Genomic DNA, 17,873 nt, shown 5'->3' with positions numbered 1-17,873 from the left:
ACATAGAATCATTTTTCCTGTAACAAATACAAAATGGATAAATAGAATAAATAGGAATAAGAATACAAGGGAACGGCACATTTCAAATATTGTGAGTCTATTACACCGTTGGTTATTAACAAAAACTATTGCACAGTGAAAAGGCACTACAGCTTACTTGTTCCCCCCTCCTCTGTCCCCGTTTCCCCTCCAGCGAGGAGTTAAACAGTTTGATGGCGTGTGGGACAAAGGACTTTTTAAGTCTGCTGGTCCTTGACTTTGGGAGAACCAACCTCTCACTGAACAGACTCCTATGGTTGTTTATGGCCGTGTACAGAGGATGCCCAGCATGGTCCATAATGTCCATATTGCACCTTAATTTGTTTTTATATAAGTGCGTGGAATGAGTCTTCAGTTGAATGTTTTTTAATAGGCAAAAATACTTGAATTTTTCTTTTTTTTCTACTTTTGCTGATCCGAAAAGTGATCCCATCCGTGACTTAAAACCATGATCCAATCCGAACCGTGAGATTTTTGATCACTGATGTAATTAATTAATAATCCGCTCAAAACGTTGTTTTCCATATTGTTAGTAAAAAATATTGTCAAGTAAGGGGGCACAATGTGGTTTAATTCTGCTAGGCCTGGTTGTTTTAGGATGTAAACTCAAACTGTACATAGTGTTTAGAAATTCGTTGGTCATTTTATGTTTGTTTGTTTTTTTATTCAACAGGTCAATATTAAAATCACCACAGATAAACATAAATTTTTGATTTGTTTTAGAGAATATTTCTTCTATGAAGTCATTAAATAGAGAAAGGTGTTCTATATATATATATATACAGCTAGTTTTTTCTAGATTTTTCTCTCTTTCCTTATAAATTTCAATTGTTATACCATCTAATAAATTATCAATCGCAGTTGTCATACTTTCCATCACCTTGTAATTTAGGTTTTTATCCACATGCACAGCTACTCCCCCTCCACTTTTGTTCCTTCTATTTACAAAATTCACATCAAATCCCACCAGTTCAAAGTCCAGTCCTTTCTCAGCATTGGTCCATGTTTCAGAAATGGCAATAATTCCAAATGGATTTGTCAACTCATTTAGATATTCCTTTATATTGTTGAAGTTGGCACACAGACTTCTGCTATTAAAATGGATTATTGATCATTTATTTTCCATGTTGATGGTGTGTTTAAACTGTTCATCAGTGAAGTAGCAGCAGTTATTGCTGATGTTATAGAAGAAATTATTTTCCGGGTCTATATCCTTTTCTAAGTCTAGAACATTATGGTCTGTGTATCGAAATGTTCTCAGATCCAGATTATCATAAAGAGAATTCCAATGAGTTATATTGATATTGTTGCCAGATGCAGATGAAGCTCTTTTAGACTGTGCCATGTGTTGTGTTGTGTGTCACGTCACATGTGTATTCATACCTCCAGTGTAAGTTGAACCTCAGTATTTGTCCAGCTCCTCCATATTTCTGTTGACCAACACTTTGGCTTGTTCCGGTGTTCCATTGAGTTTAATGAATACTTTACAGTTGCTGGTCCATGTACTCTGAATTTTTCCCTGTTTCTTCAAGTAACGTGCTTTCCTGGCAATGTCCGCATTTCTTTTTATCAGATGTTCATTCATGAAGACATCGGCTCCTTTCAGTTTCTTTCCTTGTTTTAACAGTGCTGTTTTGTGTTTTCTGTTAGCAAATCTCACAATGATGGCTGGTTTGTCACCGTCATTTTTTCGGGGTAGAGGGTGGCAAGCCTCAATGTTGTTATAATTCACTTCCACACATTTGGACCGTAGACAGGTAACCACTTGAAGCTCCGTGGAGTTGACATCTTTCTCTCCTGGCCCTCCTAAAGAGATTGAAAATGTGACGTCACTCAGGGGTAAAACCGCAAAGAATTCTAGGAACTCGTGGCAAGAGGTACTAGCGCACGCAGGCTTTCAATTGAAATCAGTTATACAGCGATAAAAAGAAACACAAAAAATGGCAAGAAGCTGTTGTATTATTAACTGCAATAACCGGTCGCATGACAGCCATGGAAAGCCGACGGGTAAAGAGATCGATTGTTATCGGATTACGTCGTTGAAGAGAAATTGTTCGAGCCATGTTTCCGAAGTAACAAAGAGGCGACTGGATTGCAGCCATTCAAAGACCAAATATAACGTCCCAGAACACTCCAGCTCACAGGTTAGTCTGCTCCAAGCATTCCCACAAAGGTCAGTCTGCTGTTGTAGTTAATGCGTCATTTCTCTTAACATAATTGGTGATATAGGCTACAAGCAAATCTGGCGCTGAACAGAAATTGTCGCACTCTGCTCCTTTGTTTATTGTGCATAAATAGTGAATTGTCCTGACACAATATTGTGTTTCGCTTCTGTTATTACCATGGTACATTGACAAAAACATATACTTTTATTCACAGGATAAAACAGTTGTTTTGTATCACTAATTGCCCAGTACGATTACAACATACAATATTATTGTCACTGCTACATTTCTGTGATGCTACCAGAAATTATTTCCACTACTAATTAATTACCGTTGAGCTCAAAGGTCCTATTAATAAATGGTTAACGAATGCGTATTTATGAAGACGATTTGTGAGACTGGTAAACTTATAATATGTACGATGGTCTTTACTTTCTACACGGTGCATTTCAAGGTCCTGTACCCATCTGTCGGTAAACTGTACCTGTGCTTGTTGCAGTGACCTGAAGTTACTAAACTTCACGAGTGTATGCACTCACTCCAAGAAGCGTATAATTATAAATATGAGCGTGGTGAAAGTTGGACAGCACGCTAAAGTATTTTGTCCCTCTGTGTGCTCATAAGGGTCTGACCCTTTCACTGGTTTGATTTTTTTCCTCGTATCTTTTCTTTGACTTTTCATCAAGTCTGTCTTTGTACGGACCGGCATTGTTCTCCTTCGTTTTGTACATACCTTTTTGGGGGGCAAAGAAAAAGCAAGAATTTATTGGAACCGAAGAATGAACGTTTTGCGGTGCTGCAAATGCTTGCATTTGATGCAGGTACTTGGATTGTTTTGCCACGAGTTCACGGCATGCAATGCGCGAAAGTCACGTGGTCTGTCAATCTCTATATTGTCAGCTGCGACCCCCCCCCGGGCGTTTGACCAGGGTTTGATGTGAAGCCCCGTAATGATGACATCGTTCATCCGGGTATACTGCTCCAAATCCACCACTCTGTTCTCCTGGTACGCCAGCCGCCGATCCTTCTCTGCGTTCTGTACGCGGAGAGCCTTAACTTCCTCGACCAGGTCCAGGATGGCTTTCTGCTGCAGTTTGACAGCAGAAATCTCCTCTGTCATAAACTCCAGCAGCTTCTTAATATCGTCGCCTTCCTCAGCTGACAGAACTTTTTTCGGGCCCATGCTGAGAGACGCTCTTCAAGCATCTTTGCTCCATCAAAGCCATCAGAGGCAGATTCCAGTGTAAACGCTGTTCCCACATGAAAAACTGGACTGATCCACCTCCTGCTGTCAGACCTGCAGGGTTTAGGCCTGTGGTGTTCTCTTCTGTCTTATACTGAACACAAACTATTTTTTTGGACTGGCACAAATAATTTGTGTGCCTTCTTATTTGATGCAGAACACCTATTTGTTCTGTAAATACATTTAAATTGTTATATAAAAACACCTGAGGGATTGGCTGCATTTTTAAGCGAATAGTACCAGATAACTGTTGTTTGCAAAACGTGCAGAATTTTTAGAAATGTACAATTTTGTATTTGCATTTCAAGTTATGAAAATGATTCTTCAAACATTTTTATGGGTTTCACAGGAAAAAATTTAACTTTTTTCTACTCTGAGTTTGAATTTTTGCTTGAACTTAGATAACTTGTGCTAATATAGTATGCCGAAATGTAAAAAATAACTCAAATTTCAGATATTTGAGGTTGTGCTGAAAAGATTATACCAAACAAGGCGAGATAAACTGTTTTTATAATAATAATAATAATAATAATAATAATAATAATGTAGAGGTAAAATCAAAAGTAGTCAAAAATGGCAAATTATACTTGGACCCCGGAGGGTTCAGCAGTTACTTTGGTGTTCCTCCACAGAAATGTCAGAAGTAGTCTGAACTGCAAAAGAAGCACGTATTCTGGTTGCAGGAGGTGAGCTGGCTTCAAACAAATGATTTTCATGGCATATTCTGCACCACGTCTCTGGGCGATCAAAGAGAAGAGGAAACTATATTACACTGCCAGTGGCGGACTCCCTCAGACATCGGTGCGTTGGTGGTTCGTTGTGTCTGGGGATGGGCTTCCAGGTACACACCGGCTCACTCCTTGGTGGCCGCTTATCGGGGCCTGGATCCTGGGGCTCGCTCGGGCCACCTCGGAGGTGGGGTGCCCACGGCCTCTCGGCCTGGGGCTCGGTCACTCAGGCACAGCTGGCTGCTGGCAGAGCTCACGGGCGCGTCACTGCAACTCCCCCTGGCTTCTGCTCCGCGGCTGCTGAGTGAGCCCTCATCTGGGACTCTCCTCAGCTCTTTCTGGGACAGTGGCGCAGCTGCCCCTCTGTTGGTCTTCCTTGGTCTCTTGTGTTCTGGGGGCCTCTGGATGTCTGGAGTTTTGATCTCCTCCATACCTGGAGGACGGGGCTGTGGCCCCCCCACACCCTCTAGCAGATCATTGCATGAAGGAACCTTTTAAAAAAACAAGCGTGTCCATGCTCACAGGTGTACACACGGGTGATCACACCCACAAACTACACCCTTTTTGGCTCCTACCTCAAAGCACACTGTGTTCTGTTGATCTTATGTGCTGCACAATAATGTTTAATATTTAGTATTTACTGTCATATTCCCATATATCATTGTGATGTTGTTTATTCTATTACTCTTGTTCTCTTCTGCTTGTTTTCTTTTTTCTTTCTCAACAGGTGATCGATAGATGCATTTTCTTTTTCTTTTCTTTTTTTTCCTGCCCATTGTGTTGGTTTTTGTTTTTGCCCTTCTCCCCCGTCCCTCTTCTCAGCTGTTTCTCTTTCTTTCTCCCCTTCTTTCCCCCAGCCAAGTCTGTCCCGTATTCAGCAAGTGAAAATAAAATAAACAATAAAAGGTGAATCAAATGGACCATTATGGCAAGGCTGGGATGGTCAATTTGGTAAAGTAAATCCGTTGGGCATCTTTCTTTGCCTTTAGACAACAATTCTGATGGCAAAAGAGCCAAACGGGACAGGAAAAAAAAAAAGAAAAGAAAAAGGAAACTATATTAAACTGTGAGAGGGCGACTGATCCAAAACATAAACACAAAACTGAAACTGGATCTTATTGTAAGGTTATCGGGCCTTATTCCAGTTTGAGGGTCGACGTGCCAGTTCACACTCCACACCAGTTGGTGGCAGTAAAGGACAATTTTGTTGTTTGACAACCGCCAATAAACAATGTAAAGAAGACGAAGCGCCTTCCGGGATGACGGAGCTATTTTTTAATCTAAAGCGAGTAAAAGGTTGAATTTGGATGATAAAACAAACTAAACCAACGTTTGGATCGATATCTGCATCGATCTGCCCACCCTTGTCTCCTGGATCGTAGCTGAGATCAGCGTGAACCACGTGGGTCTCTGCTCCCTGATCTGTTTCCTGTGTTTGGAAAGAGTTGCAGCTTCATCGCGGAGTTTCTCTCGGTCTGTGGGCTCATCTAAAGGTAAGCACCGAGCTAACTTTACTGTGAGTTCAGTTCATGTTGAGTTTAGCTCCTGAATGAGGTCTTCTGCTGCTCTCCTCGGTGTCTGTTCACAGTTTATTGTGAACACGTTGAGAGAAGCGTGAGAGAGTGTTTGGAGAAAAACACCAACTAATCATTAGCTCAGCATGCTGGGAGAAGTTGGAGCAGAAAAGTCTTTTCATTGTCCCTGCAGCTGTTTTTCTGCCTGCACCAAACCTCTACAGCCTCGTTTCTATTTGAAGTGATAACAGGAAATGGATGAGAGCGATCTGCTGCAGTATCAGGGTCACAGTCAAAGGAGCTTGCAAAGAAAAGCGTCTGGACTTCTTTAAGTTACTTGAAGACATTGCTGAAAATGTTGAAATGTATTCACTCACTTTTTATTATTATTTGTAAATATGTGTGCAAATGGTTGGTTTTTTTGTACTGTTTTCATCAATAAATCTCAGCAACAAAGGACATACACCCATGTGTGTTGATTTCTCCCTAAGATGGCAAACTGAAACACTCCAAGTTGGTGACTTTTGGAGATTTATTTCCCTGGATGATTGAGAATGCTTCAAGATGAAACACAAAAGTTAGTAAGTTCACAGCTTTTAGCAGCTCCCCCACACATATCGTGATATGAAAAAATCTTATATCGCCCAGCTCTACCTTCAGGCTTAGAGGGAACCTGTTCTGCCCGGTGGTGTAGGGTCCTAATTACTCCATGTTTGTGTTCCAGAGGGTGATGGGAGTCAAAGAGGAGGTACTGGTCCGTATGTGTGGGCTTCCGGTAAACTTCGATGTACTACGGACCAGTACCTCCTCTTTGACTCCCATCACCCTCTGGAACAGGAAGATGTTAACAAAAACTAATGAAACAGAGATGAAAGTAAACAGTGTTCATATTTGAAGCACAGAGAATAAAAATATATTGTGGTGGTTAATGTGCAGCTCCTGGTGATTTGGTGAAGTCGTGTTTTTAATCATGTGAATGTTGGGTTTTATTTTATCTACAGAAGTTTTTCCCACCTGTGATCGTCCAGATTGATTTGTTGGATTGACTTGAATCATGTGAAGGTTTAAAGCTGCACTTCCCCCAAAAAGAATAAAGTATAATCGTTCCTGTGTCAAACACAGCTGCAGTCAAAGCAGGAAGGAAAGCACTGAAACCACTGATCAAAGCTCATTAATCAAAGACCGCTGATCAATGGCCATGATTACCATTCAGAGAGTTGGGGAGTCGCTGCAATCACAGCATTTGATCAGTGGTTGTTGATCAATGTTCATGAGAATTTGCATATTAATGCTCAATAACTGACCTCCCAGCCCATTGTTCCTTCAGTGGTGCTCGTTTCAGTCATTATGCAAATGCACTGTTGAAAATTGAGGAGAGCTGCAGTCAGCTGAGAGTGAAGAAGTCACTTGGATGAGTGACGAAATGTTTCTCCCACAAAAAGCTACGTCCAGATGAACAGAATCAAAGTTTGGGGAATGGTGGAGGTGGTGGGACTGGGGGGCTGAAGGAGTTGAAAGTGTGGGGTGGGGGAGTAACAGGTCTGTCCCTGTTTGTGGAAACCACAGGAGGAGCTGTTCAGGCTGTTGCTGGGTGTGAATTGTTGATGGAGTCTTTAAACTTGTAGTTGCTGTTTTCCAGACTGAAGCAGAGTCGTTAGCTGAAAACTGGTTTTAGAGGTTCATTCAGGACACCTTCTCAGGCTCTTACAGCCTTACCTGTATCATAACAAAGTGTATAAACCCCAATCCACCTTTAACATGGTCCTTCTCCCAAACCTTCAAATAGGACTTTCTGGCCCTGTCATAGTAAAGGGCTGCTTAGAATATTAGAGCCAATGTCACAAAGTTCCTCCTGAAGTATAAGTGAGTGAGAGAGTTTCCTCACTTTGCAGCACAACACGTCTCACAAGATTTCTACAAGCAATCAGAGTGAAATTTGTACTTTGTGTTGTCAGATGAACATATGAGACACTTTGACTCTTCAGTGCAGTGTGGAGCCTAACAAAGATCTGTTTTGTGTCCCAGCTGATCAGCAGGAGGAGAAGAGTCTGACGGAGCAGCAGAGGAACATTTTCAGCCATCTGGACTCAGCTGAGTCACTACAGAGGAAACAATGAGCTCAACACAGAAGGTGAGGAAAATATCACAGTTTCACCAAATAATCAGTCACGTCTAAAACTCTCATCCTCCCAACCTGTTATATGACTGTGTTGCATATTATGTTGTTTTTTAGAGACCACAGCACATGTTAAAATAAGGAAGGTTTATTCATCAACATTATTAATAATCAAATGGACATTTGTCAGAGTTTTACCCCTGATACTGCTGGATAAACAGAAACTCACTCAGGAACGAGGTCACACAGAGCTCAAGTTTTCACTCGCGAGGGGGAAGCAATTGTCTCCAACCCACTTCAACTTGCTTTCCCCCTGCAGGTTGTTTTTATTGGTTACACACATGAATATTCATAAAGCTTGTTGTAGTATTACCTATGAGAAACTACTATAACTGGTTATAAAGTGATTGGACTGTGCAAGTGTGATTATACATTGTGTCAGCATCATGAGCTTCAGTTTAAATGAATCTCTGCTACACTTGATGTAATCTAACTGTGACATGAGCACCACAGTCACTGTGCACCAGTCACACACTGTTCTTTACTTTAAATCCATCACAGTCCAGCAAACGAACCAGTTTATCCTGCACTAACCTGCAGAGGATCTTCATGCAGTCTTTAAATAACACAGTTAATCTGCCTCAGATTGTTTTGCAGCATCTTTCACTATCTGAAAAAACACAATGTCACATGTACAGACCCAATATCTGATTTCAACACATGAGGACTTACATGTAAGCTTTAATCTCCAGTTGATCAAATCCCACTGAGCAGTCCTTCCCTTTAAATCTAACCTCTCTTCTTCCTCTCCTGTCCTGTGTGTCTTATCTTTCTCCGTCTCTGAGTGAAGTTAGCTCTCTTTCTTTTCTCTCCCTGTGATGTACAGCAGCTCGACCTTTAGCGAGCAACACACTGTGAGACAAACTGCACACAAACAGTTTGTGTGTTTGCTGATGTTTGTTGATAGAAACGCTGCATTTGAAATTACCTGTTTGTTCAGGTGCTGTGCAAAAAAGAAAGAAGAACAACGTCTCACTTTAACTCCTGACTATGACTCACAGTTTTGCCTCTTTCATCTCTTTTTATGTTTCATACCCTGGTGATTAGTACACGATCAGGATTGTCTTTCATGTCTTACTTTTCCCGTTTCTCAAGTTGGTTTGATGTTTGATGCCTGCAGTGATGAAATAAACCCCTCAGATGCCTTAAAAGTAACACATCTGTTTTGTAAATGTAAAGAGTACAAAATACAATTTTCTTTTTCTAATGTAGGGAGCAAAAGTAAAATATTTTCCTTCACTGAATCAACTTTTAAATGTTACATTGTAATTATTAATATTGAAAAATGACAAAATGATAGAAATATATAATAGGAAACAGGAAACATAAAAGTATAGACTTGGTAAACATTTATACTTTTCTGAGTGTGTTAGCATGCTAGCATTAATAACTGTGTACAGCAGGAGGGATGGGCTTGATTTTAGTGTTTGAACAGTCATGAATTATTTTTAACAGCAGGTTGGATGTAATGTGTTAGAACTACCAGCAGGTGGGGATAAGAGACCTTTAAGGTGTTTGGTGCCACACTCCACCTTCAGGTTTAAAACTAGTGTTAATGGAGTGAGTTTGAAGGTTGAGTTTGTTCCACGACTGCATTTCACTCACTGCCTCTGTTTGTATCTCTGTCACTGCAGGACCAACATGGAGCGAGAAGTCAGCGCTCTCAGGAGGCCGACAAACCTCACAGAAGAAAGGGAGAGAAAAAACACACCTGTGACGAGTGTGGGATGGGTTTTACTGTGAAGGAGTCACTAAAACGTCATCAGGTCATCCACACTGGAGTTAAAGTGTTCAGCTGTGACTTGTGTGGAAAGTCTTTTTCCTGGAAGAGTGCCCTAAAATCACACCAACTCAGCCACAGTGGAGTTAAAGCGTACAGCTGTGATCAGTGTGGCAGAGCTTTTACTCACAGTAGGAGCTTACAGAGGCATCTAGTTACCCACTCTGGAATTAAGGCATACAGCTGTGACTTTTGTGGAAAAACTTTCAGCCACATAGAGACCCGAAATACACACATACGCATTCACACCAGACATGTTGTGTACTGCTGTGAACAGTGTGGCAGACAGTTTATAACCAACAGGCAGTTACAACAACACATGTTTACCCACACTGAGGGACGACCTTATAAATGTGACCTGTGTGAGAAGACTTTTAAAGCTCCACATCACCTGAGGCAACACCAACTGATCCACACCAGAAAGAAACTCTACAAGTGCAGTTACTGTGAGGTATGTATTTATATTGTTATCTTGTCATTTTAGCCTGACTGTTTGGAACAACTCTGCTCATTAAACTGTGTTAGCATGTTAGCAATTCTACTGCATGGAAAAGCAGCTCTGAGTGATTATTCAGATTTTCATTTCAGTTATGATTTTTGTTTACACGATCATTAAAAACTAAAAGTGCTGAAAATTAATATGATGGTGTTATTTAATGTTCAGGCAGTTTCCTGGTATATAATGATATTGTTATTATTTCAGCATAAAAGGCCTTTTGTTTACAGAGCCTGATTCCTCTGTCAGGAGCACATGTAATAAAATAAAACACAAATGAAAATAAGCACAAAACCAAAACATTCTGTAATCTTCTCTTATGGTTAACAAAGTTGTATCGTTACGTAATGGTATTGTAATATTGTAGCAGTAGTATCATTGCTTGTTTTTAACTTTAGTACTTTTAGACATTAGTGTTAAAATACTAATTTAATGTTATAATTGCAGTGTCATGGGGGTAGTAGTGTTTTTCTTGTGTCCCATTGAGCTGAGTGTTATAACTGCACAGTTACAGTGTTATTAATGCAGTATTAAATGAGTATTACTGCAGTTAGTAGTTTAGCACTGCGTTGGTACCCTGCAAATATTAGCATAGTAGTACTTTAGTGTAACTCAGATGTTACTGTAACATGAAATAAGTATTACTGTAGTATTATGATGGTAGTATTGTAGTTATTGCAGCCCAGTAAACTGAGTGTGTTAACTGAAACAGTCAAATGTAATTGGACGTCTGCAGAGATGCTCTTTATTTCAGGCGACGTTCAGGATAAAAATGTTGAAGGACTGACTTACACTGTGTTTGTGTCTTTGTTTAGAAGCAGAGCGACACAGATGGATCCAGTTCTCAACCCTGTCATTACTGTGGTGGTGGGAAAGAGTTTGTCTGTGACCTTTGTGGAATAACTTTCAGTGATCAATACACCCTAAAAAGACATCAACGTAAACACACTGGAGACAAACTGAAATACTGCAAAGAATGTGGGAGAAGCTTCACCACATCACATCACTTAAAATGTCATGAACTGATTCACAGTGGGGTTAAAAAGCACCTCTGTGATCAGTGTGGGTCATCCTTCACCACTGCAGTCAACCTTAAAACACACAAACGAGTCCACACAGGAGAGAAACCATACAAGTGCAGACACTGTGACAAAAGCTTCTCACATTCAGGTAGTCGTAACAATCATGAACATACACACATGGAAGGAAACTACAGCTGTGACCAGTGTGACAAGAGCTTCAGGAATCTCAGTTCATACTCCAAACACAAACGATCCCACGTTACTAATAAACTGTTTCACTGTTACCAATGTGCCAAAACATTCACTTCATTATGGGCTCTGTGCAAACATCAGTGTGATCACTCAGGGCTGAAATCACTCCCATCACAGTGAATCTGCAGAGACAGAAAGATCCTCTACTGGTTTCAGGGTCAGACTTAAAACCCTTGAGATCAGGCTCCACAGAGTTCAGATGTAAAAATGTGATGAGGCAGCTGTGAATGAACATGTTCGTCTTGTGTACTGAGAAAAATTAAACAGCTGATGAGTAGATAAACATGTTAAACTGTGTTATAGACAGGATGCACCTAGCTGCTACTCAGGTGCGTATGTGTGTCAAAAATTACGAATGCGTAGTGACATTTATGTTACCAAGCGCCTTTGCCTACTTGACCATCTCATTCAACCTGACACGTGTTGCTGCAGCTTCTTTGGTGTTTCGCCACCACCTAAGAAACACCAACCAGAGCCAGAGCCGAAGAAAAGACTTTTTTCGAATAAGTGACTTTGGGGATGCTTTCCGATGGATCTGTGGACATCACAAAAGTCGAGCAGGAAATCATTTACATTGTGTCTGTGTCCAGCAAAGGAGAGTTTAACCCTGACTTTCTTGGACTGATTGAACTGGGTGCTGACCGCACCGCGTAGGGATGGACTTGTGAGACTTCTTGAGGACACAGGCTTGGATGACTGGACAACAACGTTGGTCGCTGCGTGCACAAACGAGGCTGCTATCAACGTGGGTATCTTCAATGGCGTTGTGCCAAAACACCGGCAACTTGCTACAGTTGAAGACTCTCTTGTGCACATTCTGTGCACAGCACACACACTGGAGAATTGCTTAAAATCAGTTGATCGCAAGGTTCCTAACTGTGAGACGTTTAGTCGCTGTGTGGTCAAGCTGGTGCAGTTTTATTTGCAAAAAAAAGTGGAGCAAAAAAAAAAATGCTACACTGAAGAAGCTGTGTGAAGAAAATGGGATCCCCTTTGTAAAACTGGGTATGCTTCATAATACCAGGTGGTTTTCATGGAGGTCATTTGTTTCGTACCAATTCGCGAGAGTTGAGGCTCGAGTATGAAATGTATGGTTTTTAGGGTTTTTATCATTAACTCTGTTTCCCTGGGACTTCTCCCATGTGTTATGAATAAATTTCAAATATTTACATGTTACCATAGTGACCAGAGAGCATTAAGGGGCAGAGAGGAGGATGTTACTCTGTGTTGTTGGCGCATTTCAGGAGGAGCCTGCTAATAAAGTTAGTGAATACAGGTTTATTATTATTACATTTACAAAATACCGCAGTTTTTGTCTTGGTCATATCATTTTATTCTGTTGTATTTATCTTCAACACCTTAAATGCCGGTCCGGGAAAATATGTGACTGTTGGAAAACAGTTCACACAATACACATCACAGCAAAGCACCTCCCACATGGTTCTAAGACAAGGCACTATGTGTGTGTATGTTGTGATATTATTCTGTTATCATATGTTACCTTATATATGTAATCAAAGTAGTTGAATTATGATAACAGCTGTAGGACATATATTATCCTTTAGTTTAGATGGTGTGCTGTGTATGTAGTTTAGTCCTCATTATACTTTTGGGTTAAAAGAACATAATCATTTTTGTAGTTCATCAGATAAGTGTGCATCACTCTGTATCCTTGATCTGCTGTGACTGTCTTGCACTGTTTTCTTGACATGCTTTATTGTTGAATCATAAAAAGAAGGTTGTAAGAAGGAGACTTTGTGTCTAGGGCAGAAGAGACCGACCACATTCCATACCCCCACCTTACAGAGAGCAGAAAGACAGGGAGCCGAGGTCGTAATTTAGGCGCCGTAAGAGAGAAAGAATGTGAATGTTTAGGCTTTTACGACTATGTCGGGGCCGCTAGGAGCTATAAGAGGCTGTGTAACCCGTCACCATTTTGAGATTTGCTGTGACCCTCTTCATGCATGTCTCCCCATCATGATGGTTCTAATGCTCATGAGTGTTGAATTGTATGGAAATAAATGATTGTTGATTGAGCATTTATACACCGAGTACTGTCTTTCCTTCAGCCCAAAGATTAAAAGAATTGGGAGATTTTGCAACAATGTGTAAACATCTGTATGCGCGTGTGTGTGTGTGTGTGTGTGTCTCTGTGTGCGTGTCTTCCAACTGTTTCTAACAACATCCTTAGTCATAATCTCCCCCACACCCAATATATGGTTCAATTCCTTTACTGGTTCACCATACACAACACAGTGAAGCCATACAAAGGGCAGGAAGCTTACCAAACATCAAACACCCCCCCCGCACCTTGAGAGGCTGGGGAGGGGGACAAAGGAATTCCTTTTATCACAGAGTTGAAACAATGTAGAGATGGCAAGCATAAAAATGACAACATTTAACAATTCACTTTAACAAGACAAACTGGGATCATGTCATTATGAGAAAGAAGGAAGGGGGGCAGACGCTCCAAAGACAGCAAGTGCGGTGGTACAGGCCAGGTACACAGAGAGAAGACGGGACCGATTTAAATGCAAGCATGTTGGGAAAATGTGAAGAAACAAGCAGCATTTCAGTGATATTGGAGGCAGCAAAGCTGAGTAGAGAATTTATAAAATTAGGATCTGAATACCTGTTTTTATTTTTTAGCCATTTTCCATTGTAGACAACAACGTTTCAAATTTATCCAGGCCTTAAAGTTCATGTGTGTTCTGCTTAGCAGTAGGAAATCAACAAAAATAAGGCTTTTATGGTGTAAAAAAGAAAAAATTGCTTTCTTGAAAAGACTAAATTTACAGGTTAGTAGAGGTGCAACGGATCACGGTTTATCCGAAATCCGATCCCACGCCACGATTCGGTACGCACGTGATCTGAAGATTCAAAAAAGAAAAAAAAGGTATGTGTATGGTGCACGTGGTCAGTCTGTCAAGCAATCCTGTTGTTCAGTGATGACGCGACGAATCCTACTTCTGGGCCTAAAGTAGTGTGCGTTTAATATGGCTTTTGTGTTGTTAACATGTTTAATGTTATGTATTTTCTTCTATTTGATCTCAAAAAGCTCCTAAAACAGTCAGTGATCCCTGTTGACCTCCCTCGGCTTTTATTACCGCTAATCATTTATTTAAGCTCAGTTTTTAAAACCTTAGGCTGTAACTACAGCCCAGCCCATGCAGCAGTATATGAATGACTAACCTCATATTGTGGATGGATTATCTCAGTTGTTCTCCTGGCTGAAGTTTGGTCCTTTTACAGCATCCTGCCATGCGATTACATTTGTTCCTGACCACCGAGAACACTCACGTTAACTTTTATCGAGTGGAAAAAAAAGTTAGCTTGTTTATATTATGCTAACATAGCTGTGTCGCTAGCAGTCATGTAGCACATCATTATATACCAGCTAGCCCAACTTCAGTAACCCTACAAACGTCACTGCTGTTTAGTTTTCTGTCTTCATTTATGTTGGAAGTGATAACAGAGCTGTACATTTTAATTTGTTTCCAAAACCCCGCAGTTAGGACATGCTATATTGTATTTAGATAGAAGCTAGCGAGCTAACTCCCTAACTCCCTAACTCCCTGCCATAACTATCCATAACCGGATAGTTATGGTCAGCGCTAGCAGTCCAAGTGCCGGAGCAGAGGAAGTTGCGGCATTTAAGCAGCCCTTTGCTGCCCAATCCAACCGGGCTAAAGCTATTACAAAAGACAAGAGGCCGTATTCCGTTGTGCAAAACAAGGGGTTTAAACTATGATGAACATGCTTGAGCCACGCTAATTCCCAACTACAAATGGGTGGACCTCCAGGGCAACGGCCCGTACTGCCCTATAGATTACATTAGATTAAATGAAACTTTATTTATCCCTCGGGTGGGTTCCGCCGGGAAATTCAGTTTCCTGTAACACAGCACCGGCAGAAGTTGCAGAATGTGAGCAGAAATATACCACATATATAAATACAGAGAATACAAAATGGATAAATAGAATAAATAGGAATAAGAAAACAAGGGGTGGCTGTAGCTCAGGCGGTAGAGCAGGTCATCTACTGATCGGAAGGTTGGTGGTTCGATTCCTGGCTTCCTTGGCTGCATGCCAAATATCCTTGGGCAAGATACTAACCCCAAATTGCTCTCCGATGCATTCATCGGAGTATGAATGTGTGTGAATGTTACTTAGAAAGCACCTAGAACAATGTGCTTGTGCAAATGGGTGTGAATGCACAAGTTGTGTAAAGCGCTTTGAGTGCTCAGAAGAGTAGAAAAGCGCTATATAAGAACCAGTCCAAGGGAACGGCACATTTCAAATATTGTGAGTCTATTACACCGTTGGTTATTAACAAAAATTATTGCACAGTGAAAAGGCACTACAGCTTACTTGTTCCCCCCTCCTCTGTCCCCGTTTCCCCTCCAGCGAGGAGTTAAACAGTTTGATGGCGTGTGGGACAAAGGACTTTTTAAGTCTGCTGGTCCTTGACTTTGGGAGAACCAACCTCTCACTGAACAGACTCCTATGGTTGTTTATGGCCGTGTACAGAGGATGCCCAGCATGGTCCATAATGTCCATATTGCACCTTAATTTGTTTTTATATAAGTGCGTGGAATGAGTCTTCAGTTGAATGTTTTTTTAATAGGCAAAAATACTTGAATTTTTCTTTTTTTTCTACTTTTGCTGATCCGAAAAGTGATCCGATCCGTGACTTAAAACCATGATCCAATCTGAACCGTGAGATTTTTGATCACTGATGTAATTAATTAATAATCCGCTCAAAACGTTGTTTTCCATATTGTTAGTAAAAAAATATTGTCAAGTAAGGGGGCACAATGTGGTTTAATTCTGCTAGGCCTGGTTGTTTTAGGATGTAAACTCAAACTGTACATAGTGTTTAGAAATTCGTTGGTCATTTTATGTTTGTTTGTTTTTTTATTCAACAGGTCAATATTAAAATCACCACAGATAAACATAAATTTTTGATTTGTTTTAGAGAATATTTCTTCTATGAAGTCATTAAATAGAGAAAGGTGTTCTATATATATATATATACAGCTAGTTTTTTCTAGATTTTTCTCTCTTTCCTTATAAATTTCAATTGTTATACCATCTAATAAATTATCAATCGCAGTTGTCATACTTTCCATCACCTTGTAATTTAGGTTTTTATCCACATGCACAGCTACTCCCCCTCCACTTTTGTTCCTTCTATTTACAAAATTCACATCAAATCCCACCAGTTCAAAGTCCAGTCCTTTCTCAGCATTGGTCCATGTTTCAGAAATGGCAATAATTCCAAATGGATTTGTCAACTCAATTAGATATTCCTTTATATTGTTGAAGTTGGCACACAGACTTCTGCTATTAAAATGGATTATTGATCATTTATTTTCCATGTTGATGGTGTGTTTAAACTGTTCATCAGTGAAGTAGCAGCAGTTATTGCTGATGTTATAGAAGAAATTATTTTCCGGGTCTATATCCTTTTCTAAGTCTAGAACATTATGGTCTGTGTATCGAAATGTTCTCAGTTCCAGATTATCATAAAGAGAATTCCAATGAGTTATATTGATATTGTTGCCAGATGCAGATGAAGCTCTTTTAGACTGTGCCATGTGTTGTGTTGTGTGTCACGTCACATGTGTATTCATACCTCCAGTGTAAGTTGAACCTCAGTATTTGTCCAGCTCCTCCATATTTCTGTTGACCAACACTTTGGCTTGTTCCGGTGTTCCATTGAGTTTAATGAATACTTTACAGTTGCTGGTCCATGTACTCTGAATTTTTCCCTGTTTCTTCAAGTAACGTGCTTTCCTGGCAATGTCCGCATTTCTTTTTATCAGATGTTCATTCATGAAGACATCGGCTCCTTTCAGTTTCTTTCCTTGTTTTAACAGTGCTGTTTTGTGTTTTCATTAACGCTGAGGCTGTAGATGCATCGGTAGCCATGTATCCATGCTAGCTCCACAATGCCATGGTTGTGCTCTCAACCAAACTCTGGTCATGTGACAATTACAAAGTTTACCTCATACAAACTTTACAGCACTTTACATATTTAACAACCCCATATTTTGTAATCACATTTTTTAGACATGTTTTTTAATTAATGTTAAACTTTTATCATCTTATCTTATAAATAAATGAACTAAATTAAGCATGAATCTATCACAGAAACATAAAATAATCAACTTTATTTTAACTGTCTCAGGGACAGTTACAACCACCTTGACCAGGTCCAGGATGGCTTTCTGCTGCAGTTTGACAGCAGAAATCTCCTCTGTCATAAACTCCAGCAGCTTCTTAATATCGTCGCCTTCCTCAGCTGACAGAACTTTTTTCGGGCCCATGCTGAGAGACGCTCTTCAAGCATCTTTGCTCCATCAAAGCCATCAGAGGCAGATTCCAGTGTAAACGCTGTTCCCACATGAAAAACTGGACTGATCCACCTCCTGCTGTCAGACCTGCAGGGTTTAG

General features: G+C 40.4%; 1 protein-coding gene across 4 annotated transcripts; it reads left to right on the top strand.

The window, feature by feature from the left end:
* The first annotated feature begins 5,102 nt into the window (after positions 1-5,102).
* Positions 5,103-12,702, top strand: LOC146662608 (uncharacterized). Of its 4 annotated transcripts, none has more exons than XM_085417527.1 (5): positions 5,103-5,668; positions 6,181-6,270; positions 7,715-7,820; positions 9,500-10,096; positions 10,960-12,702. In XM_085417527.1, the coding sequence occupies exons 3-5, from the start codon at positions 7,803-7,805 to the stop codon at positions 11,533-11,535; spliced, it is 1,191 nt and encodes a 396-aa protein (XP_085273653.1). In that variant the 5' UTR covers positions 5,103-5,668; positions 6,181-6,270; positions 7,715-7,802; the 3' UTR covers positions 11,536-12,702. The 4 variants fall into 4 exon arrangements, with proteins under 4 accessions (XP_085273653.1, XP_085273652.1, XP_085273650.1 ...); XM_085417524.1 differs by having other exon boundaries at positions 5,106-5,668; positions 10,957-12,702; XM_085417526.1 differs by lacking the exon at positions 6,181-6,270 and having other exon boundaries at positions 5,105-5,668; positions 10,957-12,702.
* The last annotated feature ends 5,171 nt before the right edge of the window (positions 12,703-17,873 follow it).

Source organism: Rhamphochromis longiceps, linkage group LG9, assembly GCF_057381845.1.
Source record: "Rhamphochromis longiceps isolate RC_006_pf linkage group LG9, R_longiceps_female_GT1.1, whole genome shotgun sequence".
NCBI lineage: Eukaryota > Metazoa > Chordata > Actinopteri > Cichliformes > Cichlidae > Rhamphochromis > Rhamphochromis longiceps.
This window is presented reverse-complemented; position numbering and strand designations above follow the sequence as displayed.